This window comes from Crassostrea angulata, chromosome 3 (assembly GCF_025612915.1).
Source record: "Crassostrea angulata isolate pt1a10 chromosome 3, ASM2561291v2, whole genome shotgun sequence".
Taxonomy (NCBI): Eukaryota; Metazoa; Mollusca; class Bivalvia; order Ostreida; family Ostreidae; genus Magallana; species Magallana angulata.
Window position 1 is genome coordinate 57,857,238 of NC_069113.1, and position 26,148 is coordinate 57,883,385.

Consider the following 26,148-nt stretch of genomic DNA (forward strand, 5'->3'; position numbering starts at 1 on the left):
CAATGATGATTCCATGATATATGGCATTGCTGACTGTGTGTTAATTTGACATTAGTGAACGAAGGTTTGTGGCAATCCCAAATAAGGAAATCTAAATCAAAGTCTATATATTTGAGGTGTACATGGAAGTATCTCTGGACCAGTCAAAAAGCACAAAATTGACAAAAAATAACCCACTTTAACCTGTTTGTTATATATGTAATAATTATTATTTCAGATATTTTGAGGTCTGCAAATTTATCATTATTTCTGTTTGCAGGATTCTTCAAACAAGAGACAATTTGCCAGGACCTACATTAGTGAAATAACAAAAGAAACAGTTTTCACAGACAAAAAGCGAAATGAGTTTCTGAAACAATGGCCGTTAATTTTCCATGAAATGGTGTACAGTGCAGTGACAGACATGTCCGATATGCAGGGCTACATGAAGAAATGTCTGGAGGAGTTGGAGAAAAGTTAGTGCTTTCCCAGACATAGTGTTGTTATGCAATCACGCCAAAGGAATTCACTATAGCCGTGGAATTCAGGAAAATCTGTGTTTGAATTCTCAGGATGGAGATAGTGAGATACTGTGCGTTAAATGTTCAGGGATGGAGTTACCCTAAGAGCCATAGTTCTGGGTCACTGATTCTGGAGGATCAAAGCTTTTGGAAGCAGCCATGTCAGGGGTAGACTTTCTGTTTGGAAAGACCTTGATAGAAGCTGTGATTGTGAACAAAGGGCATCGTTTGGAAGCAGGCTCAATGCATGTGGTGTTTTTCTCAGGACACATTTGTTCTTGTGTCCAGAGATTTGAAGGGAAAGTGAATTGGAAATCTGACTTTTTACTTAGTGCCATGCATAACATGCATCTCAACTTTATCAATATCAACAATTTATGTCAGCCAGATTTGGAAACCATGTCTTTCATGCTTAGAATGTCAATATTGTCCGGTTCCCACCTTCAGTGTCTGTTGCTGTGGTGCAGCTGGGTGGTGCAGCAGATGCTATTTATTAAATGGGACCTCTTTATTTTCCAGTCTGCCCTGTAATACATGTGGTTCTGTACCCTCAGTATCTCTTGTCAGGGCTCCACCATAAACTGTACTATACAGCAAAGACTGGGTACCCTCATCACTACAACTGTTAAAATGTCTTGTGCCAACAAATATAATATTTATAGAGATCCATGGAAATAGTTGTTGCTTTAATTACATGTAATAATTAGGGTTAATGAGGTATGTAAGAATGAATTTTGTGGGGTTTAGAATGTATTGTAAGTGTGTGGGTGGGTGTATGTAATGGCTTGGCTGGGAGGTGTTAGCTGGAATCAATAGAAGCCCATTGTGTATGTAAGGAGAGGTAACTCTAAAGAAAATTGCTGCAGAGTTTCACATTCTACAATGTTCAACAAATTACATGCACTCTTTTACATGCAACAAAATTTAATTACACAGTGTTGTGAAAATAAATGTAGTTACGAAGAATTAGTATTTAGTACACATAATTTAATAAAGTTACTCAGAATTACATGTACCGGTACTTACTCAGGAGTGTAATGTTACATGTTGTTGACACATAATTACATGTACCTTCACAAAGTACATGTAGTTTCACAAGAGTTATATACATGTTTATGTAGGTATGCAAAGAAAGTCCTTGTAATTACACAAAAATTGCATGTTTTACAAAAAAATGCAATTATTAAATATAATTTCAGTCATTACATGGAACAAAATATACATTACATGTAAATTACATAGATATTGATTGGAGTTATGTTTTTTATGACAGAATATTTGTAAATTATTTTAAGTAGAAAAAATGAGGTTTCTTAAGTTAATGGTATAACTACCGGTATCTTGTAACCTTTGATAATTATAATAATTTAGTCGACGAAAAGAACTACCCTTTGCTAATTTCTCAGGCAATGCTACATTTAGCAAATGCTTTCTGCCTGATGTGCATGAATATATTGCAGAGGGTTCAGTCGGAAAGACTAAACTTTAATGCAGTTTTTTTCTTACATAACACATATAAGGCTGTGCAAAGTTAATTCTACATTTAACGTCAACTTCAAAATGACAAACCTACGTGGGAGGGCGATAAAATAAAAACAAATAAAATTTTCAGACAAGCGATTTTCATTCATTTACATTTAAATACAATACTATGAGTATTCAAGATACATGTATACTGTTTAATGACTGTTCCTGTCAGATACAGACAATTCCATCAAGTGTTCTATAAGTAAGCCAGTATGTGTCTTAACCGTTTTATAAATTGTAGTTTAGTTTTTTAGTTACAAAAAGTTAAACAATCTTGAAAAGATAAAACTTTAAATGGGGGTTTGTATTTATTTAAACAACAATTTCTCTTAAACCTACATGTGCGGGTAACGTTAAACAAAGAATTAACTTTGGATAGCCTAAGATACAGATCAGAAGAGGAAATATTGTAGGTTGTGGATGTCCGTTTAATGAGTTACTCTTACATGTACTGTTCACAGAAATTATAGTTATAATAAACACAGGCTTGTATTGGCATCTGTGTCAATGGCAGTAAACATTTTGTTAAATTTTATATCCAAACAGTTCTGAATCCAGTCTGCATTATTTGTCTGTGCTCTAGGCTCAACATGATGTTATTTTTCTCTGCACATTTGTATGCAAGCAAGGATGTGTGTATGAATGTTATTTATTATTAAAGGGATGTTACCCTTGTAAAATAAATTTGAGAAAAACATCAGCTGTGTTGTTGTTGATGGACAATGAAGTCATACATGTAATGACCTTGACACTGCTAAAGTTCTGGCAGATTGCCAACTTTATCTTCAGCAACCACTTTATATCCTGCACATACACATGTACATGTAACTATATACATCACATTTTAAGAAAGTAGTGACAATTGACACACATCATGTATACTTGTAAATGCAACAGAAATCTCTTATTTATCATCTATTCATTCAAATGTTTTACCTCTTGTAGCAGATTTCAAGTTAATTGTAAAAGCATTGGATAATAGAGGATTTTATGAATATGATGAATCCTACATGGTCAAGTTATTGACAAACACTCAGTAGACAACCCACCACCGACTGAATTTTTTGTACTCTTGTATTAGAAAACAGCCCCCCACCGCAATCCACCGACTTAATTTTTTTTTGACACTTTTAAGCTCATTTACACAAGATTCACTTCCTGCTGCAACCCAACAAGGATGCTGTATGTCAATAATGAATAACAGGAAGTCTCTGGTTTGTTTTCTATGCGTGCATTACAACACATAAATCTTTATCAATTCAGTATCATATCCTTATTTCAACAGCTGCCTTGCAAATATTATCCCGGTCTGAAAGTGATCTATTACTTGTTTGTAGCACTCTCTTTCAGCCCACTCTAGCTTAGGTGATCCTAAGAATGCCAATGGGTAAGGGTTTAAACTGACCTTGAAGTAGGTCAAGGTCAGAGCACTGTTCAGTACATGCCCCTTTTGTTCCAATGCCCTTTGCTAAAATAAGGGTATATGGGTTAAAATCTTCCAGCCAGACGCTTCCTTGTATCCGTAACTTTTTCTGGCTGAATATTTTAGTTAAATATCGAAACACAGAGATTAGTATCACCAACTTCCTAGCTCAACTGACAAACACATGTACTTCCTGTCATCTTAGTCTCTTGTTATTCAGGGATAAGAATAAAAACTCATTGATAAAAACAAAATGACATGTTTTCTAGAGAATTTATTAAACTAGTTGATATATTTATACAACAGTAATGGACATTGGGTGGTCGATTGATATCCTCTGTAAACTTTCTGAATCAAAATGTGAAACTTCAGTAGACTTTTGAACACACCTGTATTGGTAAAGAATATGCCAAAAAACTTGGGCAACTCCAGTTGTTTTCAATTCTAGCCATTCTAGTGAATTTTAAAAATCATAGTTCTTCCAAAATTCTTTACAAGTGATAATGAATAGGGAATGTTGAGAGGTAAATAATTTGCAAGGTTCATAGAAGCTCAAACAGCAATAAATAGGTTCTATATATACAGTTAGATGTACAAATCACTGCATGCAAATATTTTTAAAAATTTTAAATTATTAAATTATACAAAATTTCACAATATTATTCATAAATATTCAATATTATTGATAAACAAAATTAGAATCATATTTTCACCAAAAAGGGATAAAAATCTGTACAATAGAAAATAACTAGTTAACACGGTATGCCATACAGCCCGCGGGCAAGGAGAGCTGTAACAATGGTATAATGTGAAGTCTGCCGATCATAAATTATCCACTTCTAATGCTTAGAGTATTAATTACAAATTAATGTACAACATCAAAATATTTGATTGAAAACAAAACTCTGTAGACTAGACGGATATAAATGGAGGTCTAATGTAGTAAGGAAAAACTGCTAATATGACAATCGGATCACAGTACACGTGTATGAAGATTATCCACGTAGTCTCGCTAACGGATATGCAACGGTTAGTGCAAAGAATCATTTTGGATATGTGAAGAAAAATACCACTATATAAACCCACTATACAATCAGAATTGAGCAACAAAGTAAACAAAAGTCTCTGTCAGGAATTAAAACTGTAAACAAGGACTGTTGGTAGATACCCTGGGAGTGAATTATGTTTAACAAAGAGAGAGATTCCTAGCGGCACTCCATCAATCAAGTATGAACACATCGGTCTGTACTCAAATCACACAATAACAATGCTTCGTAGAGTCTGCGATTCTCCAAATCTTTCTGATGTATTGCACAGAATGTCAAACAAAAAATCAACAGAATATTTAAACGGGTAGAATTAAGCTGTCAGAGAAAGATGGTACAAGGAGTTAGGATAAAGTCAAACTAAAGTCGTGAGGTTAGGTGGACACGATTCTTTAATCGGTCTTGGCAGAGTTATCTAAATACTGTTTCTTCATTGCATCAGCTGCCGCATCATTAGCCATGTCCTTGGCCACCTCCCCAGCTGTTAAACAAATAAAAACAAGATTTTAGAGTTAAATAAATTTACACGCTTCTTTGTGATGCTTTTAACCCAAACTTACACTTGACAGTTAAATAAATTCTTATCATTCACTTTTTGAATACTCGAGTATGAATACGGGCCCCACCGTCACCAACATTTTCGAAGCACTTAACTCAGTCCTCAACTCAAATTCTTAAAAGAAAGTACAAACATTTGAGGTACATGTAAAAACTCAGACTTGAGGCTGAGTATTAACTTGGGGAAAGTTGGTGACCGTGGGACCTGATCATTCCAAACATTTCAGAATGAGTTTCCGTGGGCTGGGGCTATATAATTTTATCATACCGGTAAATGTATATGATATTTGAATAATCTAGTACATTATTAGCATTTAAGTACATTCATGTATCATTTTTAAGACAAACAAATCTCCCCATCTATTGAGTAAGTGGCCAACATATAGTGCACCATATAGTGATACTTGCATGATGCTGAAAACTAAATGCTGTCCCCAAAATATTGTGCAATTTAAAGTTGAGAACTTAAAACTAGGCAATGCTTTACTCCAACAACAAAAAAACCCCATTAAGTTAATAGTTCCTTTTCTTTATTCCCCTCAATTTTGAAACAATTGTACGGGAAAAACATATTGAAGGTGACTAATGGTCGGAACACAGAAACAATTAAAGCATGCAAACCAAAGCTTTGAAAATAACAACAAAATGGTGCAGGAACTGAGAATCCAGCACTTGATCATACTCCGATAAAAAGCACAGCAATATCTGTACATTAATACATGTATATTATCTATGCCAATGAGTGTAAAATCATGTCTGTACATTTTATTTCTATGAAAATTTTGCAAAAGGCATAATAGTATCCTGTATTGGTAATTGCAGAAATGCCAGGAACAGTCTCCTAGAATGCCGTTACATTATTTTTTAGATATATTTTTTGCGAGATCATCAAGCCGTTGGATGCTGGGTGTGAGATGGATGAAACAATCATGGCATTGTGTAACTCACCGTTCTGTGTGGCTCTGAAGGCTAGGCCAAAAACTTAATAAGCACAGAAAACACTCATATTAAACAGAGCCTAGCGATCAACACAGACTGGGAACCAATTTAGTGAATGAGTTTAGAGCAAAGCTTGCATGTGAGACTTTTTGTTTATATAAGAATCCACACAAACTACACCGGGAACCAGAGTTGTCGAAAAAATTAAACAGTGTCGCACATTTGGTCTGTCAATTTCAAAGGTCTTGTCAAACTGAACAACTTTCTTTGAGACCAGAAACTACTGTGGAATCATTAAATTTCGTGGGGGCCAATTTTTGTGGATGGCTTAAATTTTACAGGTTCGTGGGGACGTAATTTTGTGTATTCTTATATATCTATAAAAGGAAATATGACTTTATTACCCTAATTTATCAATTTGTGGAGGATGTTATTTCATGGATGAGAGGTACCCATGAATTCCACGAAAAGTGAGCCACTACGAAATCTAATGATTCCATAGTATAATGTCAACTGTTCTCTACTGACTAGTGAAATTTCTTTCTCTCATTAGATCAATAAAATTGCATGTTTCCAAGTTCCTTTTTTATTTGTGAATTTAAAGATATTTTCATCCAAGATTTCTATGATAATTGGAGCTAGTAGACGATGTGTAATTTTTTTTCAAAACTTTATTGAAAGATACTAATAAATTTATCAGTTGGTAGATTGTTAGTGCTAATCAGTCCAAAGGAAAATTGACAGATCATAATATTTAACACCAGTTGTAAAATAAAATATCCTGAAAAGAACACATTGTACCAAAAATCTTAATAGGCTAGTATTACCAGTGTTTTTAATAAAGTTTTTTATTAACCAGCCTTTAGAACCAACAGTTTTCGACAACTCTGCTGATTACAAACACAAAGTGCAACACACGGTGGTCTGTTTAGCAGTATGGGGACTGAGTAAAGTTATACCTGCCTTATTTCATCTTCTTTTTTACTAAATAAAGATTTGACCAAAAATGCACCAATAATATTTAGTACATGTACATTCAATTTCTTATACATGTATTGTCAAACATCATAAAGAGAGAGGAATTCTTTATGATGAATTTCACAAATCATGAAACTGAACTATTTAGTAAAAATAGCTGAAGCAGAAAAAACACTGAATCTTAGTTTTTTTAATACATGTATCTAGATCTGGGACATTTATTGGTATGCAGCGATTACGTAAAAGACATTTAGATGCACAGTGAATAACGTGTCTCACGAACTAAGGAATAATGAAATTATATGCACAGGACAAAGTACATTCACTCCGACTCGGTCGCCTCCCTTACCTTCTCTAGCGGCCTCGCTGGCCCGATCCACGGCGCTGTCGATCTTCTTTTCGTATCGGAGGATGAACGGCCGAATAAATCGGTAGTAGATGACCTGGGAGCCATTGTAGGATGTAGGAGCCATACACCAGACAAGGAAGATGCACTGAAAACAGAGAGACCATCAAGTGATGGATGGAAAACAAAATGTCCTTAACAAACAGGCCATACTGATGCACAAGGAGAAAATCAGGGTTCTCCATCACTTATCATTCCACTGTAGCACAATGCTTTCAGAGATCAATGCCATTCCATTGTAATGCCAGACAAACAATACCTATTGTTAACATAAGGATAGACAAAGACTTATTTAATTTTAACTTGCATTCAGATTTTTCCAGAACAAATCTACTCTTGTTTTCTAAGCTGAACCTTCAAAAAGCAGCAGATCTTTTTAAAGTGTAAAGAAAATTACTGTGGTGTTAAGAAGTTGTATAATGTACCACTAAATGATTTACACTGGTATAAAAAGAACTCTGGAGCTTCTGCACAGTAAATAGACTCACAGAGAACCCTGAGAAATTAATCTGATCAAGCAGTTTGAAATAAGACTGTTGAGCCATAGATTGAGAGGTAAACGAGTCATGATTGGCTCTGTGGATGTAGTGTAACCAGCCAATGCCTGCATACTTACCATAGAGGGAGAGGTAAACGAGTCATGATTGGCTCTGTGGATATAGTGTAACCAGCCAATGCCTGCACACTTACCATAGAGGGAGAGGTAAACGAGTCATGATTGGCTCTGTGGATATAGTGTAACCAGCCAATCCCTGCACACTTACCATAGAGGGAGAGGTAAACGAGTCATGATTGGCTCTGTGGATATAGTGTAACCAGCCAATCCCTGCACACTTACCATAGAGGGAGAGGTAAATGAGTCATGATTGGCTCTGTGGATGTAGTATAACCAGCCAATCCCTGCACACTTACCATAGAGGGAGAGGTAAACGAGTGAACGTGATTGGCTCTGTGGATGTAGTGTAACCAGCCAATCCCTGCACACTTACCTTCAGAAGCCAGTAGAAGGGAATCCAGAATAAGAAGATGTCAGTAAAGAATTCTAGGAGAGCGAAAAAGCTGTAGACGACCCAGTAGATCAGCCAGACCGTGTCGTCGTCCTTGTTGGTGGATTCTACGGCCTTAAATCTGTAAACATTGTCTGATGTTAGTGTACGTCACAGAGAAAACATACACAGTCCAACTCAAAGGTTGTTTATCCACAATTATGTAAAAAAAAATTATTCTAATACTTGATGTGTGCTTTTTGTTCATCAATGCATTGAATGGAAATTGGATATCTGTATTATCCTGACTGAAACCCGTAAAAAACAGCTGATACAGTAATACTTAGTATCAAGGTGTGCTACCAATTATTATAGTTATTACACAGTGATGCACGGATCTGTGCAAGAAGAACATGTATGAATGGGCTCTAGGATAAATGAAATCCTGTGTGATGCCATCAGAGGTCATCACAAGGACAGTGACCTTGGGGTCAGGGGTTCAAATCTGACTGAGCTTATTATAATATGCCTGCAGTGACACTTTATTTTAGTCCACTCAGCTGTAAATGCTTAATTTTTGCTCGGGGACATTAAACTTCCACATTTTACAGTCTTGTCTAAGGGCTGTTATCACTCTTAAAATCTCTTTAGTGTGAATTTCATACAACTACCCTACAAGTTGAATACAGCCTACAAGTAATCTCATAAGCCATAGATTTCAAGGAGGGGTCCTATAAAAGTTTGCTGCATGGTATGTATGATATATTGATCCGTGGACAAAAAAGCCTGACAGTCTGCTCATCATTTACTTACGATGTGTATGCTGGATAAATAAAGCCTATAAAATTACACAGGAACTGAGCTCCATATCCCACCATCAAATACAGAACCACTACTGCAAAGAGTCCTAAAAAAGAAACAATCATAATGTTATTATTAATATTTCTAACTTAAAAATCATAAGACATTAAAGTCTGAGCAAGCAAGAATGCTGGTTGAATTAATTTAAAGCTGATATCAATGATGCTTGTTTTCTCCATATTGTCAGTGTATAGGGCTACAGGATGCTTCATTAATTAACATTAGACATTACGCGAACACAGCCTGTTTTGTGTTGTAAAGTTTGATCAAGTCCAGGATTCAAAGGGTGACAGTTATATCCCTGAACAATTCATCTGGTCTTGCTTTAGTTTATACAGACCTCGGATTCACAGAATTAAAATAAACTCTATTCATTGCTTTCCCATCATTATAATTATTAATGTACAGTTTTAGGAAAATGATGCTTATGATCATAAAGAGAATAATTGAACTGTTGAAGTACATGTGTACAAGAATATGGCTGTAACAGGTTGGGACCAATCGCCCAAATGGGATATAATATCCCAAATGGGATATAAATTTAAAGTGCAAAAAATAAAAGCATATGGTAATTTTTTTAATCTGCATTAGAATAGATGAAATGTAACAACTTTTGGTAAGCAACTTTTCCTGTAACAGTACTATTACAGAGATTGATCCCTCAGTATATCCAAAACTTCTTGGGGATCAATCTTAATACAAAGTATAGGCTTTAATATATAGGAAAACTCGCTAACCAAAAGTTGTATTGATATACATTGATGCAGATTGATATAAAAAAAAATTCATTTTTTTCACTTTAATTCATATCCCATTTCGGCTATCTTATCCCATACAGGCTTTAAATCCCATTTGGGCAATTGGTCCCAACCTGTTACAGCCATATTCTTATACACATGTACTTCAACAGTTCAATTATTCTCTTTTTTGAAACCGATTTCAAAATAAATATACAAGACTGAAATGCATGGTAATACAAGCATGATGTATCAAACCTACAAGTTTATGAATAAAAAAAAAAGAGAAATATAAAACACCGGCTAAAACAACGTGGTGAGGCGTTGTCACGGTGTCATCTCGTGATCTATAAGGATTTCATTCACTACCAGGACAAACTCTAAGAAAACGTGTTTTTTTTCTAGGTTCCAGCTCATGTTTGTCACTATAACAGTTTAATATTGTCTAACTTCATTCAAAATAGTCTATTAAACATTAATGATTCAGAAAATTGTGATAAGGAACATATGTTGAAATTTACAGGCCAGCTGTTCAAGTGAACACTGATCACGTCACCGGAGAGCAATAAAAGCAAATTAATTAACATTACCGATTGCAAGGTAAAGTCTGCGCACGCCAGTCTTCTGCTCCACCTTTTCAAGAAGATCGGTGAATCCATTTTTCTCGTGCAACACTTTGTCTAGCTTGGCTTTCCAATTTTCCACGTTCTGTTGAACAGCGCTTGCCATCTTTACTACTGTCTTCCACCTAGAATAATGACGTCACCAGGAAGAGCCTTCGGCACATTTCGGACGGATACAAGCAATATCTATTTGATAAACCATACCTACCGAGGGTTACCAAATCCTAAATCTTAGTTTCATAAACGCTTCAATTTTTAGGGGTTGTCTCAAACTCTCCTTACTCTTTGCCAAGACTTGTCAACACCGTTTTTTCCCCGATAAATCAGACGTTGACATAAAAAAATGGTATAATTGATTTTTTTTTCAATCTAATGGTTTGAACGTCCGTGTTCTCATAAGTTTCGAATGTTTTATGAATAATGAGCGAATCATTCGTGACACGATCTGTCAAGCACCGTTGTTCCTTTTTCTGTTGACATGACTTATGATGACTGAAAGAATAAGGTTAAAAAGATAGTCAAGATGGTGTTATATATTTAATATCTATTGGTAAATATGTTTGTCAATCTCCTGTTTCTTTTATATCTCTGCCTTTTTATCAGGATATAAAGTATTGTTGAAAGTGGGCAAGGCCATGCGTGCACTATTGTTTTGTCAATATCTTGAAAACTTTTTACATTTCTCATTGTTTCTGACTTACTTGACTTATGTTGTAATATATTTATCTAAGCATTAAACATTTTAATAACTTGAAAGTGTCCTGCTAAAAAAAGCAGTGTTGTAATTAAATTAATGCACCTAGTGTATTTTAATTCAGATTTGAAGTGTGAAGATCTTCAAGATGGCAAGAAATCCGTCGTCCGGTAGCTCAAACAATGATACTGCTGGCTTTCTGGTGGATCCACGGTTTGTGGATCTCAAGCCGCTAGGGTTCGGTGGCAGCGGAGTTGTTTTTTCTGCAATTGACAGTGACTGTGACAAAGCCGTAGCCATTAAGAAACTTGCCTTTCATGACAAAAAAAGCTGCAAATATGCTCTGCGTGAAATCAAAATAATGCGGAGACTCAAGCATGAAAATGTTGTAACTGTTTATGAGATTCTTGGTCCAAATGGATACCAGATAGCTGGACATTCCAGTAATATCCCTCTGAATGAACTCACTTCCCTGTATCTGGTCCAGGAATTACTGGACACGGACCTCCAGCAGCTGATTCAGGCCCAGGTCCTCACCGAGGAACATGTGTGTCTGTTCCTTTACCAGCTGATCCGAGGACTTAAATACATCCACTCGGCTAACGTCGTCCACAGGGACCTGAAACCTTCCAATCTACTGATAAACATCGAAGATCTGTCTTTAAAGATTGGCGACTTTGGACTGGCCAGAATTGTTGATATGGAATACTCACATAAAGTATAACTTGACTTCTATTTTTTTTTAATCAATACATATTGCTGTACACATAGTCTTTTTAAGAGAATTCTTTTTAAGTCTGTATTGCCTGTCTGACACCAACTGCATACAGGTCCAAACAAGATAAATGTCACTTAATGTTTCTAAGTTTTTACAGGGAAAATGTAACAAAATATAAAGTTTATAGAATCTATGAGCTGAATATATATTTCCTGTCAAATAATGTAAACTGTCATTGAATCTTGGTAAAAATTAAATTTGCAGGAAATTAAATTAGTGTTGAATTTAATCATATTGCTATAATTTCACCAAGTATTTCATCTTTTTACAGGGTTACCTAACAGACGGAGTGGGGACTTGCTGGTATCGCTCACCAGAGCTGATTATCTCCCCTAGAGACTACACCAAGGCCATAGACATGTGGAGTGTCGGTTGTATATTTGCCGAGATGTTGACGGGTAAACCTCTGTTCTCGGGGGGTAATGAGATGGACCAGATCGGCCGAATCCTGGACGTGACTCACCTCAACGACAATGAGTGGAACAAGCTGACCCAGGTGTTACCCATCAGTGTCCTCAGTATCAGGTCAAGGTCACCCAAAACAGCTTTAAAGTCAAAGTTCAAGGACCTCTCTGAGGATGGTGAGCTGTGTTATTGGATCCATTTGTCAATAAGAATTATTTTGGATATCCTATCTGTTTGTATCAGAGATTTCATGTCATCAGTTTAATTAGGAATTATTTTGGATATCCCATCATGTCTTGAATGTTGGTTTGTGTGTCATCGGTCAGTTAAATATGTACCGGTACATGTAAATCTTTATGTGTGAGTATAGGACAGATTTGTAGGATCACTATCTAACCTCCAGTGTTTGATCTCTAGTGTTCTATTTTTAGCCTTAACTTCCAGTGTTCTATTTTTAGCTCTGGATCTGTTGGGGAGTCTGCTCCTGTTTAATCCGGACAGACGGATCTCCGCGGAGGATGCCCTGGATCACACCTTCCTGGCCGAGTACAGGTGTCCTGATGATGAACCTATTGCACTTAGATCATTCCATGTAGAAAACGAGGTCAGTCACTGTAAAGTGGGTTAATCTGATTTTTTAACAACTCTTTAACGTGTAGCCCATGTATTTTAACTGATTTATGATTGACAATAAACCCTAAAACCAAATAGTTATTCCTGATACATGTTATATTTCAGTTATTTCCAATTAGAATATAAATGCATACATGAATTATCAATCAGTAACGTGATTGAAAGGGTCGGATCATATCAAGTTCATCAGATCGCACTGAGTTTGGTCAGATGATCTGTGCCTGGTAACAAGACATGATTCGACTCTTTGGATCAAATCACTATTTATAATGATAAATTTATTACATAACCTTCCATTAAAAGGTAATGTTGATTTAATTCTACATTTTTTAACCTCATGAACTAAACCATCTTGAAACAAATTCTTTCAAAATGAGAGAAATACAGACATTTTTCATTGTGTACTTTGTCGTCAGTTTCAGAGAGTGGTGATATAGATTCAGGAAACCACAGTGTGATGATCCGGAAAATCGGATCACACTCTGTAAAATTAACAGTATCAAGAAAGGAAAATTAATGAGTATATGATATAGATGATTTACTTAATATATGTCATTGTGTATAATTATGCAGATCTTGCCATTGTCCCAATTTATTATTGCCATTTTATTATTCTGTTGAATCTGGACATTTCATACCATATCCCAATTACAGATTTATTTAGGAATAAACAAAATTAAACTTATTTGTAGTTAACCATGGAGTAACACACCGTAATAAAATGTAAAATTTACATGTAACAAAACTTATTTTCTTGTTAATATTGAATTTACATTAGCATTGAACTGTGGAATTCCTGTTTATTTTAAGATTAGGGATTATTTCTCCCGTCATTATAAGTGAGCATCTCCCACCAGAATAGTTTATTTCTTGCACAGAATTTTCATAGAGGAAAAGCCACTCAAGCTCATGAATTATGATTATGAAAACAGTGAAAATTTCTTTTGTACATTTCCTTCCTACATTAAGATGTTGATAGATTAATTTAAGGTTAGAACAAACGTTGTGGTTTTTTCCCCCAGCCCAATCATAAATACACACGTGTACAGTACTGCAACAAACTAAAGTTTGGAGAATTGCTGATATGTTGGTTTACATGCCATGACTTTTTGTATGGTAGGTTGACGAGTTGTCGCCCAAGACGCTGCGCCGGATGTTGGGGACTGAAGTGACGGAGCCTGTCATTCCGTGCGGGCGGACATGTGACATGAACAAGATTACAGATGCCATGGCAACGGACCATGTCCTGGCCAAAAACATGGAGAATGTGTCGAGATCTTCATCATCCGAGAGTTTGTCAGACAAGGTAGACAATAAGTACTCGGATATCACTCAGCTGATACAGATGTCAGAGAAACTTAGCTTCCTGGATAATTCATACCCTTCCCCCAAGGAACTGACTTTACAAGTGATTGTTAGCCTTCCAGATGAAGAAAATAAAAAGGAACAACTTTCTCCAAAGGAAGAGAAAACTGGACATCGCTCAGCTTCTAAAAATAGCTGCCAAACAAATTCCTTGCAAACACGAGAAGAGAAGAGGCAAGTGGTGGACAATGGAATTAGTTTGATGCCTATCAGACAAACTGAAGCTAGTGCAGTGAGAAAAGACCTCAAGATATCAGTGACCAAAGACAATGACAACCAGTTGGATCGAGCTGTATCGTCATCATCTAGTTTATACACAGAAAACGCCACCAATTTTCTAAATGCTAACCCTGTATTGTCACAAGAAGAGAAACTCAATGAAAATTCACATAAAGTCTCTAAAAATTTAGGAAGCCATAAAAAATCCACAAATCAAAGACAGAAAGACCGACTAAATGAGGAGAAAAGAGCTGAGTCGCCTCGAGAAATTCCCCAGAAAACTGAGAAAAATCGACCCAGGAATGAGTATGACAAGAACATGGAAACCTGGGGGAAATCCAAAGAGAAGACACGAGGCGAGAGTCAGAAGGAGGAGAAAATGAAACGAAACAAGATTGACAAAAACAGAGAGAGCTCAGAAATATCGCAGGATTTTGATTCCATGTACCGCTTGCCCACAGAGCACTTGCTTCATCGACGCGCCCGGCGGGGAGATGATAGATCATCAAGTCGACTTGAGTCCCAACTCAGAATTCACGAACACAGAAACTCACAGCTAAAGCTTGCTGAGTTTGAGAGAGACAGGTGCATTGGGGCCATGGGAGGGTGTAACCTGCCACCCTCGGGACTGACCACATCCCAAGAAGATATCCCCGCACTGTACGCAGAGCATCGAAGTCGCAGCAGCAGCGGAAGTTCTGAAACTGACACCAATTATTCCGACTTCCCTCGTCGATCGGAGCACTAAGGAGGATTGATAACTGTTGTATGAATGAGAACTCAGTACATAAACATGATGATAGTGTTTTATAAATTAATACATAGAATTGTGAACCACATAATGCAGCATAAACTCTTGACGTTGTATGGTTCCACTCATTAAATGAGTGAGACTGCATTGGTTGTATACATATATGATTCAGGCTGTGAATTGAAAGAGTCATGTTTCAAAAGAGGCTGTCCATGTAAAACACCAGGCAGTCCTCTTTCGATCAGTGATACATCTGACATCAGAACCCACCATTTCTATGCTAGTGGTACCTTAAAAAATTCTTGTTACTTAACAAACATGTATCAATGATTTTTTGCATATATTCATGGACTGGAAATATAATGTTAATACATTTTCTTATATTATCAAACAAAATTTTAGAACTGAATTGGAGTTATCTGCTCTTTGTGTAGAGATTTCAGAAACTGTCTTCCCTCATTTAATTTAATTACAAAGTAATAAGTATTTTATTCAAGTAGGTATATAAACATACATTGAATCAGATTGAACAGCAGGCACAATGTTTTTATATGTTCTCTTGCTACATTGAAAGTTTAGAAAAGAAAGTAAGCTTTATTTTTTAAACCATATATGAAAACATTGTAAATGTGGTACTATTTTCAAATTTTGTGATCTTCACAAACATCCTCTTTGAAATTGTTTACCATATGATTATTCATATCATAATGATATGGTTTGATATTTTACTTTTTTAATTTACAACAGTTTGTGAGAGTGTGTGTTTAAATATTAATTAAAGATATATGTTAATAATTTGGTGTCAGACTCTAGCTGTCCTCTTTCTGACAGTAATAACTTGCCAGCAAGTAATGGTAGTTTCAAATAGAAAAGATTTCATTTTCTACAATTGAGTGTAAAAATGATACCAATGGTCCTCAAAACTAACTTTCAAAATATTTGTCTTCTACATCAATATATTTTTACTAGCTAGGCAAACTGGAAAAAGGCTTTACATTTATTTAGGTATAGTTCACAGAGCATTGCAACTACTATTAGGTGACCACATATATTTAGTAAACTTTGTTAGTAACCTAGCATTTTTAGTCAAGATTTGATGCTCAAGTATCTACACAGAACTAAACTGAAATATTCCCTCTGTCCACACAAGACATGCATGTTTATTTGTATATACAGTCAAACTTTTTCATTGTATCCATTGTATTCGAGATATCAGTGTTCTAGATATCGAAGTTCAATTGTATTTACATCAATCAATTATGATCCCCTCTATTTCTTACGTAAATTGATTTTTAATTCATAGCTTTGTAGAAACTGACAGGACAAAATCAACGCGAGATATCAGTGTTCTAGATATCGAAGTTCAATTGTATTTACATCAATCAATTATGATCCCCTCTATTTCTTACGTAAATTGATTTTTAATTCATAGCTTTGTAGAAACTGACAGGACAAAATCAACGTGCCCCGTTTACCGATTGGTCGAAACCTTCAGCAACCTAAGAAAAATCAAGGACTGCACGAAATTATGAAGATGGCCGACTCAAATTCCCATGACGATATGGGACCCATGTTTCTATGCGTTAATGTCCTGATGAATAACAGTAATTTAGTTAAATTTACTAAATACTTTTTATAATCAATTTATTGATTTCTTATAAGAAAGGTGTAAATATAAAGAATAAAATGCTTTCTTTAATGATTCGTGTTGATTATGGGGGTAGCGATCATCGTAGAAAAAATTTACATAACCTGGGTTATGTTTTTTTTTTTCTGCAGTGTCGCCACCTTTTTATTCTGCATGAATCATTAAATAAAAGCATTTTTATTCTTTATGTTTACACCTTTCTTATAAGAAAGTTCAACAGCTGGTATTTTTTTCATAAATAATCAGAACTCAAAATCCTAGCAATATGCACACCTCTGATATATGTATAATTGATCTGAAAATCTTGAAAACTGTAGAAGGAGATATCTGTACAATAACCTTATATGCAATATTTCTAAAAAAGAAATCCAATTCCTAGAATATGCACACCTGATATATGTACAATTGATCTGCAAAACAACAGCTTCCTATCTTGAAAACTGTAGGAGTTATATCCATCAGAAATCAAAATCCTTTTGAGGAGTTATCCATACAATAAGGGTACCCTTTTGGCACCCACCCGCCATTTTCATCATTTTAATACTCAGATTTTTCCTTTGGTAAACTTGGTTAAACAAGTGAAATGCTGACACCAACAGATCAGCTGGAAAAGTACCGGTACATGTTCACTCTGCTGGCACCAAAATTTTTTTTTTAAATAATGAACAAGAATTACTGGTACTTAGAGAAAATTTTTTATTCAAAGATAAAAATACTATAAAAATAACGTTAATTAAGTTAAACTTAATTATTCGCATACATAAATCTGTTAAAATATGTATTCAAATAAATTATGGTACATGCCAACACATTTATACACACCAACAAAAACTTAAACTCCAATGTACAAGAAAAAAAATATGTTTTTAAAAAATCTTCCACCAGACAATATACCTAGAAATAATGCATTTTATGCCATGAAAAATCCCCTTTTTTTGTTCCCCCAAATACGTATTTATCTGGAAGAAGATTTATCACATATTGCTATGGCTGGTCGATGATCACAGATTATAGTGTCCACGATAAGATGGCGAGGCAAAACAAATCATACAGGATATTCCAATATGACCCCTTCACTAGGTCCCAACATGTAGGAATTGTCCAGAGACCTACTAATGTCAGTATCTTGGATCTTTTTATGAGTATGGAACACAACCTTGACTTTCTTCGGAATTCCTGTGGCTGCCAGTAGAGATTCAATGGTCACCTCTTCTTTCCCCAGGTTTACAGCCACCAGATACCCGGGGAATCCCTTGGCCTTCCTGGTGTACACCAGGAGATCCCCCTCCCTGAACACTCTCATCTCACCCCACTGGAAGGATTCCCTCCTCCTCAACTCCTGGAGTCTCCTGTACACCTTTAGAGTGGTGAAATTATCTTTTGAGGACAGCTCTGACTGTAAATGTACAAACCAAAGTGTATATATCAAATTGGGATTTATTATTGTGTTAAAGATATCGAAAATATGCTTATAACATAAATCTGATATTCATTTATATCATAAGAATATTTTCAATAGTAATTATTGTCTAATAGCATTGTTGAGATTTTCCTGGAATTTTGTTTCTCTTTAACCATATATAGTCAATATTGGCATCCAGAACTGATAAAAGGTAGAGTACGTGTGAAAGGATAAAAAAAATATCAACACTTGGTATAATACAAGAATAGTAAAAATCTTGTATTTATATGTTTTAAATATATTATAAATAGTTTATGAACATAGCACTGATTTGACTGACAACACGATGCCATATTGTTACCTCAACATTCACTGTCTTGTGGTTTGGATTTTGAGTCAGCCATGGAGGGTTTTGGGAAAACCCTGTACCATTACGGTCCCACTGCATCGGTGTCCTGTACTTCCATCGGCCAGAATGTGTTGGGTGGTCAGTCATTCCGATCTCGTTGCCATAGTAATTGAATGGAATCCCAGGGACGGTGGCTTGTATAGTTAAGAATGCTTTGACGTTTTCTGGGCCCACTCTGCTGGCTAAACGACTGGAATCTTTATCACTGTACTGAAAATAAAAATGTTTCTTGTAACTTTTTTGTCATTCAACCCATGCATTCAATAATAATTGTGTGCAGCTGTGCATACATGCACTGAATTCTATATATTAGTAATTATACATGCGGTTTAAGCTCACCATCCATGCAAACATTTTGCATGCTGCAAGTTTCAGAATGGTTTCCATGCACTCAGCCAGTGAAGTTCCTTTCCCAGACAACAGGTTGACCCTTACAATGTTGACTTCTGCATCTAAGTACTTGATGGCCGCATCAATGTCATTCCCAGTGGTTACAACAAGAGCCCTCTTTCTGCCTGACTTGGGACTGAAGGTGTCTAATACATGTTTCCAGGACTGCAGCAGCTTCGCATTCTCTGGATGATTTCTGGTCTGGGTGTGGTCAAAGTCATCATATGCCTAGTTTAAACAAAGTAAACCCTTTACATGCATTAAATCTATAATTGTTCATCTGCCTAGTATATTTAAAATATAGAAAAATCAAGTACATGTGTAATCTTTGATTCATGAGTTGTTTAACTATTGTCAAAATTGCTATCTTTTTATGTTTCTTGTGCGCACTCACATTGCCCGTCTTTCCTGGGATGAGAGTTTCATTTCTCAGGTCCTGGTCTTCGTACAGGTACTGAACATTCTGTACATGGAAACCGTCCACTCCTTTGTTCAGCCAAAAGAGGAGAATATTCTAAGTAGGAAATTGTATGTTATAATATTACAAACTTATTACAGACAAATTAAGATTGAGAAAATCTATTTCTAGATTGCCAGCAAGGGAATATTTCTCTTTTTCTCGTACAGTCTTTTATTAAATATTCATATTGCTGTTCTATCACATGTTACACAAGATTATAAAGATAAAATCTTCATTACCAGTAGATTGATTCATATTGACAGATACTTGTTTACCAATTAACATTTTCATAGCATTTAAAATGTTATGAAAATGTTAATTGGTAAACAAGTATCTGTCATTTTATGATTTTGAGGGATTTTTTTTCACCACAGTTTATGATAAATGAGGTACATTGAAAGACATTTGTAAAAAGGAAAATCAAGACATATCAGAAATAATAAAACATACCTCCAGTTCCTGTCTGACATCACTGTTCCTCAGGTTCAGGTCCGGCTTGTCTCTCTCTAACTGATGGAGGTAGCATTCCTTTCTGATCTTATCATATGTCCAAGCCCGTCCTCCTTTCACACTCATCTTATTGAACAGTTATTTGAAAAACTATGAATTACTTGTAACAGTTTTCTTTTTGGAAACGACATACATATGCATGTACATATTTAGCTGCAATAATGTAGCCCTCTCCCGATTTTTTTTTTTTTTTTTTTTTTGGGGGGGGGGGGGGGAGAGGGCTACAACTCCATAGGATCTCCGTAATGGTGCAAGTGCGGGAGTGATTCACTCCCGCAACTATTTCGTCTCAAATCGTTTATAAATGACAATAACATTTGCATTTCTTACCTGAACTCAAACGTTGTAGATGTCTATGGCATAAATTAATCCAAAAATATCAATTATAGTCCATAAATCGGTTACTTTTCGTGTATGTCAACAACGAAAGTTGAATTTGTCCGCCATGTCTACTGACCTTGACCGGTTTTATTTTGGGACAGCCAATGAGAATTCAGGAGCGGATATTGAACTGAATATAGGAATTCCCCTAATTATAAACATAATTAACGCGGTAAATATGAATTTTCCATTATATACCATTTCCTTAAATGATGTTTTAGTGATATAACGAGGTAAGATCAATTATTTACACTGACATTCACGTTATCAAGCCCATCAAAACTCCAAGCGTACATCCCATAAAATCACGCGAGAACTGTCATGGCTGCTGAAAAAGACGACTGGTAAACATGCTGATGTGTTTTATCTGGTTTTGATTTATATACGATTAATTTGTTCAACCTGAATTAAAAAATCATTTTATCTCAAGGAAGACAAGTATAAAATCGATCTTTTCAGACCGAAGTCAGCCGCATTAAAAACTTAATTCTGCACCATTACGGAGATCCTGTGGAATTTTAGCCCTCTCCAGTAAACATCAGATATAAAAAATCGGAGAGGGCTACATTATTGCAGCTAGTACATATTCATTAAGCTGGGGCAATTATTAGCAATTTAAAATAAAAATATTTATTATGAAATAACATATGAACATTACTTATCCACATTTTTTAATAAACAGATTTAGAAGTCTATAAGGAATCATTCTGTTTTGGTACTTAAATTCAATTTAAATTTCAAAATCTTGAAATTTGCAAAATATCAATGTTTAGGGGGGGGTCTTGTCTACCAGTTGTATATGTCGGTTCATAATGCAAGGAAAAAACTATCAGTTACCAGTGCACACGAAAAAAAAATATATAAATACTGATTAACACATTTTTCATAGAAAGACATCACTAAGGCAACATATTTCATTAGAAAAGAAACTTGTAACTTTAAGAAAACTGGAAAAATTAAGCATTACCCAATTATTGATATAGGTCCCACTAACTGGGTCACAAGGGGCCCAGATGTAGTAGTCAGCATATTTTCCCTCTCTCCTCTGACTCTTCTGAAACCACACACTCTCTTTTCCAGTGTGGTTTGGAATAAAATCCATGATCACTGACACTAAAGAAAGCAAATAATATAAAAGTTCATCTAATACTTGAATACATGGAATTAAAACCTTTACTCTCTGAAAACATGTAGGCCTAATATTTTTAGCATTACAAATGATGGCCCTGTTATTGAAATAATTTGATGAGGCAATGGCCAAGCATATTAAATATCTTTGATATTGATGCAATTTATTTACGTAAGACTATAAGTTATCAAGCTTCAGAAGGGTGGGTATGGTTATGATATCTCCCCTTAGCTATAAATACCCAACCATGCAAAAAATTGTCCGTCTGGACACTTAGAATATAATGTTTTAAATATTTCATACTATTATTATTTTTAGTGTCCTGAATAAGCTGATCAAAGTCGTCCATGGTTCCGTATACACTGTCTATGGTTTTGTGGTCCACAACAGCCATGTGATCATCGTCATTACTTTTAAACAATGAATTGATGTATAGAGTCCTGCTTCCAATATCCTGCGGATAGTCCAATCGAGCTCCGAGTCCTGTAAAATTTAAGTCATTTCATTAATAGGACAAGTTCACTGTTCCGTACATTTAAGGTCTTTTTTTGAAAAGAGAAAATAATATGTATAATAATACTGAATATAATATAAAATTATATATATATAATAATATAAGATAAATACATTCAAAGATGATCTGACAGATTTTTAGTAAGATCATATGCCAAAAAATATTCTGAAACAGACTATTTGTGACCTTGACTGGAACTCTTCAGCATTGGAGATGTAAATGAGTGTGGAAATGAATTGAAAAATAAACAAGTTCATATTTTGTGGGATATAAATCTTTTAACGGTAGGAACCTAACATTTTATGTTGATAGGGAGTTAAAGGGATGTTCAAAGTAAAAAGTTGAAGCGAGCAGATGATTAAATTTAGCGTATTTCTATCGTAACAACCGGCCGAAGTTGGGGCAAATTTTCCCGAATCACTTTGTGTGGCACTGGTCTGAGATTCGGAAGAGACGTCCGTCAAAAAATTTTCAGTCTCGACGAATTTCGCTGAGATTAAGTTGAACACAAGACTGGTTCGCTGTAATCAACTTGAATTTCCTAGCGGCAGCGTTTGGAATCCAGTCTATTATCGATCGACAGCATGAAATGTTTTGTAAAAACTTATAAAAACGACCTTACGTTGTTACCTTCTTACTACCACTTATGTACTGTGTTGGATGTAATACGACGGGGGTATATACAGTAAGGCAGCATTATATCTGTGCAAGATAATGCAGATAACGAAAATCCTTTCATAGAATAAATCGTCTTCTGTTAACAGTTTCATTGATTGTAGTTTCCTTTAATCTTTTTAACAATTTTTTAAGTCCGTGCAACCTGAATACCTCGATCGGAAAGCAACCAATCATAACTTTCACGGTCAATGGCAGTTCATTCATTCATCTTTTATTTCCTCTATAAAGAGATTAAGAATTAAGTTAATTAACACATTAATTAAACTTTACACACTCTTTCCAAGCTATGAGGAAAGTAGCGCGTCATTATACTGGCCAGTGCTTCAAACAGTAAAGCACATTAAACAAGAATTAACAAAATAGGGCATACTTCATGACGTTCAAGATCGAGTTTTCATGTGAGCAATCGGTGTAACGAAATCGAAGGTGCCTATTTTTAAATTGAGATAAGCTTTTAATTCTGATCATTTCGTAAAAAAATTTATTTTATTGTGTCGACAGACCATAAACGCATTGGCGGATCCAGAGGGGGGGTTCCGGGGGTCGGAACCCCCCCTTTCTCTGAGACATATGTTTTTTTTGAAAACTTGTAATGCCTATTTAAAGGCAATTTTTCCCATTTATACCATAAATACTTTAATTATTTCAAATAAATGCTTTTAAAATTGCTCATCTAAAGAATTTCTTATGCGGGTTATGCTATTTTTCTGGAATGCTAGCTGCCTTAATACCTGAATCACAAACGAAGCCTTCCCAACCCCCCCCCCAACCCCCCATGAATCGGAAATTACGTTACAAAAATACCGTGTAAGGGGTTTATATGTAAACCATTATGTAAATGCACAACTTTTCACAACTTTCTTGAATATGATCGCATCTGTACTAGTGCCGGGTGATGTTGCGCACCCATTACAGAGGTCACATCAAGTTCCCTGGGACGACTATTGCTTGTACCATTGTATTACACATGTACAATCTATTCAGCACATTAAGTATCCCCATTTTTTGTCATATCCTATCATTTAGACCTTTATTTAAGAAGGCAATCAATAGAAATCAAAATCGATAAATAGTTTAGAATTTAAACATCAAAGACATAAAAAAATTACCAAAAAATTTATATTTATAATAGCTTGTTGTAATAAGTCTGAATCATTTTTTTTTTGTTTTTAGTGTTTCTTTCTATTAAGCATAAACGTACGTTCTCATTGCTGGAGACTTGTTTTTTTTTCTAAGGCTAGAAATTGTGCAAATCGTCCTTACCTAACCCAAAACGCTTAATAAATGCAGTGCACTCTGATATTAAGATAGGTATGAAATACATGTAGATATTGACGAGATAACTGTTAATTAAATTTACGCATGGAAAACGTTCAAAAGGCCTTGTTTGTTGAAAAATAATGAATTTTGCACGTATTGATTATCATTAATTGGAACCCCCCCTTTTCCAAATTGCTGGATCCGCCTCTGAAACGTGTACACATTAACATGTGTTCGTACACGAGGTATCACTGTGGTTGTCGCCATGATTAACTTCCCATTAAGTCACTTAGCTACCTTTGTTCTATGACAATCTGAAATATATACCATTCAAATCTCCAATTCCTTCGCCTGCCTCGCTTGCTCTTTTTCCAGCTGTCTTGCGGCTCGAATCGCGGAAAGATTCAAGTAATATTTCATACACCGTGCCAACGGTGTCATTGTCGTACAATTTCCGCTTATAATCAAATTTTGGTCGGCATGTAGCTCCACGAGAGGCAAAGTTATTGTCTCCTCTAGATAAGTTGGTGACAATGACAACTATAACGATGGTCCCGGCTACCACGATGAGCAGGAAGGCAATTACGACGTGATTTACAGATACATCCATATCCTTTAACAAATGGCATTAAAGTGAAATTCATGTGGCTCGTTCGTCAATTTATATAGATACTCGGAGATCCAGTTCGAACAAGAGTCAAATCGCTGTCCTTGATGAAACACCAGTCAACATGCATGACTGCTTTAATACGGGTGCGCCCGGTGTAGGGTAATCGTGTTGAAACATCCAGACATGTAAACTTGAAAATCCAAATATGCAATCGTGTTGATGTGTGAGCCTAAGTATAAACAAGTAATAGCTTTCCAAAAAACTTGCCTGACTAAACAAAATTATTCAATGGAAGCATACATGTATCAATTAGGCTATCTTATCAGAAATTAATTTTAATTTTTGCTGCTGATCATAAATCTATAAATGGAACACGAAAATTTAAGATATATATACATGTATATCACTTGAAATTCTTTTATTTTATTAATTCAATTTTTTAGGAATGCACACTTATCATTTAAGTACAGGTAAGTTTGAGAGCTGGAGAGTAAATAGTCGTTTTTTGCAAATTGTATTTGTTATATTAATTGCAAAATCAACTGAAAGGCATTTTTTAAAACTTCCAACCTTATGAAATATGAGAGGGTATACAAACACGTATTGTTTTTGAATGTGTGTGGGCAGCTTCATTAAAATCATCTTGACAAGCAATTAAAAAGGATGAATTCTCAAATTCATGAAAAAAAAACCCTAACTGTAACTTCAATTCAATTAGAATTCCTTATTTGCAGAACTTTTCATTATTGCTTGCTCCTACAAAAGTGGAGGGGGGGGGGGGGGGGGGTAAATCCATGATATTTCCATTTATTCTATAAAAAGAGGGGAGAGGAAGCAGCCTCCCTCACCCCAACCCCCGATGCTACGTGCCTGTGATGTAAACACATGGTGGGGTCTGGGGTATTTGCATGATCCCAACAGACTCGTCAACTAATCGACGCACAAAAACTATGAATGAGACATTTTGGCGCGAAATCCTGCTTTACCGTTCACGCAACGAATGAACTCATCCATTGGCAGAGATCCATGGGGGGGAGGGTTAGATGAATTTTTTTTTTACTTTTGTTTTGTAACAGCTACATATATGTACATTATACTTTGGATCGGATGTTTTGGAAGAAATGTATCGAATTAAGAAACACCTTGATTAGTAAGTTTTAAATGTGGTAATGTACATTTAGTAAGACATGCGAGTTATGTTCTCTTTTCAAGATTAATGAAATCGCCCAACTAAACGAAAATGGGGTCACACCCCGCTTTGGCGATTTAGTTCCTCCAGTAAACATTCCAGCTGTATAAATATTTATTTGTTTTAATCCAAATTGATG

At 35.5% G+C, this 26,148-nt stretch overlaps 4 protein-coding genes across 17 annotated transcripts in view; 2 read left to right on the forward strand and 2 right to left on the reverse strand.

Annotated features, from left to right (window-relative positions):
- The window catches only part of LOC128177777 (leucine-rich repeat-containing protein 49-like), a 43,413-nt gene extending 42,246 nt beyond the window's left edge, over positions 1-1,167 (forward strand). For all 12 annotated transcript variants that reach the window (XM_052844633.1, XM_052844634.1, XM_052844636.1 and 9 more), the window contains one exon: positions 260-1,167. In XM_052844633.1, coding sequence (XP_052700593.1) covers positions 260-460 — 201 coding nt within the window. In that variant the 3' untranslated portion in view covers positions 461-1,167. The remainder of the gene's footprint in view (positions 1-259) is intronic.
- Positions 1,168-3,704: 2,537 nt separating this feature from the next.
- Positions 3,705-10,738, reverse strand: LOC128176424 (receptor expression-enhancing protein 5-like). 3 transcript variants are annotated; one of them, XM_052842727.1, is made up of 6 exons: positions 10,552-10,738; positions 9,177-9,270; positions 8,367-8,505; positions 7,321-7,465; positions 6,003-6,035; positions 3,705-4,977 (listed from the first exon to the last, which is right to left on the reverse strand). In XM_052842727.1, the coding sequence occupies exons 1-6, from the start codon at positions 10,688-10,690 to the stop codon at positions 4,889-4,891; spliced, it is 639 nt and encodes a 212-aa protein (XP_052698687.1). In that variant the 5' UTR covers positions 10,691-10,738; the 3' UTR covers positions 3,705-4,888. The 3 variants fall into 3 exon arrangements, with proteins under 3 accessions (XP_052698687.1, XP_052698690.1, XP_052698688.1); XM_052842730.1 differs by lacking the exon at positions 6,003-6,035 and adding an exon at positions 6,953-6,977 and having other exon boundaries at positions 10,552-10,737; XM_052842728.1 differs by lacking the exon at positions 6,003-6,035 and having other exon boundaries at positions 10,552-10,737.
- A 277-nt stretch (positions 10,739-11,015) lies between these two features.
- LOC128176423 (mitogen-activated protein kinase 6-like) lies at positions 11,016-16,216 on the forward strand. Its single transcript, XM_052842726.1, has 5 exons — positions 11,016-11,134; positions 11,403-11,996; positions 12,328-12,637; positions 12,920-13,065; positions 14,215-16,216. Exons 2-5 carry the CDS (start codon positions 11,427-11,429, stop codon positions 15,424-15,426), a joined length of 2,238 nt encoding a protein of 745 aa, XP_052698686.1. The 5' UTR covers positions 11,016-11,134; positions 11,403-11,426; the 3' UTR covers positions 15,427-16,216.
- Positions 16,217-17,759: 1,543 nt separating this feature from the next.
- LOC128175310 (neutral and basic amino acid transport protein rBAT-like) lies at positions 17,760-24,875 on the reverse strand. The gene is made up of 8 exons (XM_052840839.1): positions 24,538-24,875; positions 22,062-22,241; positions 21,597-21,742; positions 20,189-20,314; positions 19,673-19,792; positions 19,228-19,506; positions 18,841-19,098; positions 17,760-18,473 (listed from the first exon to the last, which is right to left on the reverse strand). Exons 1-8 carry the CDS (start codon positions 24,818-24,820, stop codon positions 18,123-18,125), a joined length of 1,743 nt encoding a protein of 580 aa, XP_052696799.1. The 5' UTR covers positions 24,821-24,875; the 3' UTR covers positions 17,760-18,122.
- Between the last annotated feature and the right edge of the window lie 1,273 nt (positions 24,876-26,148).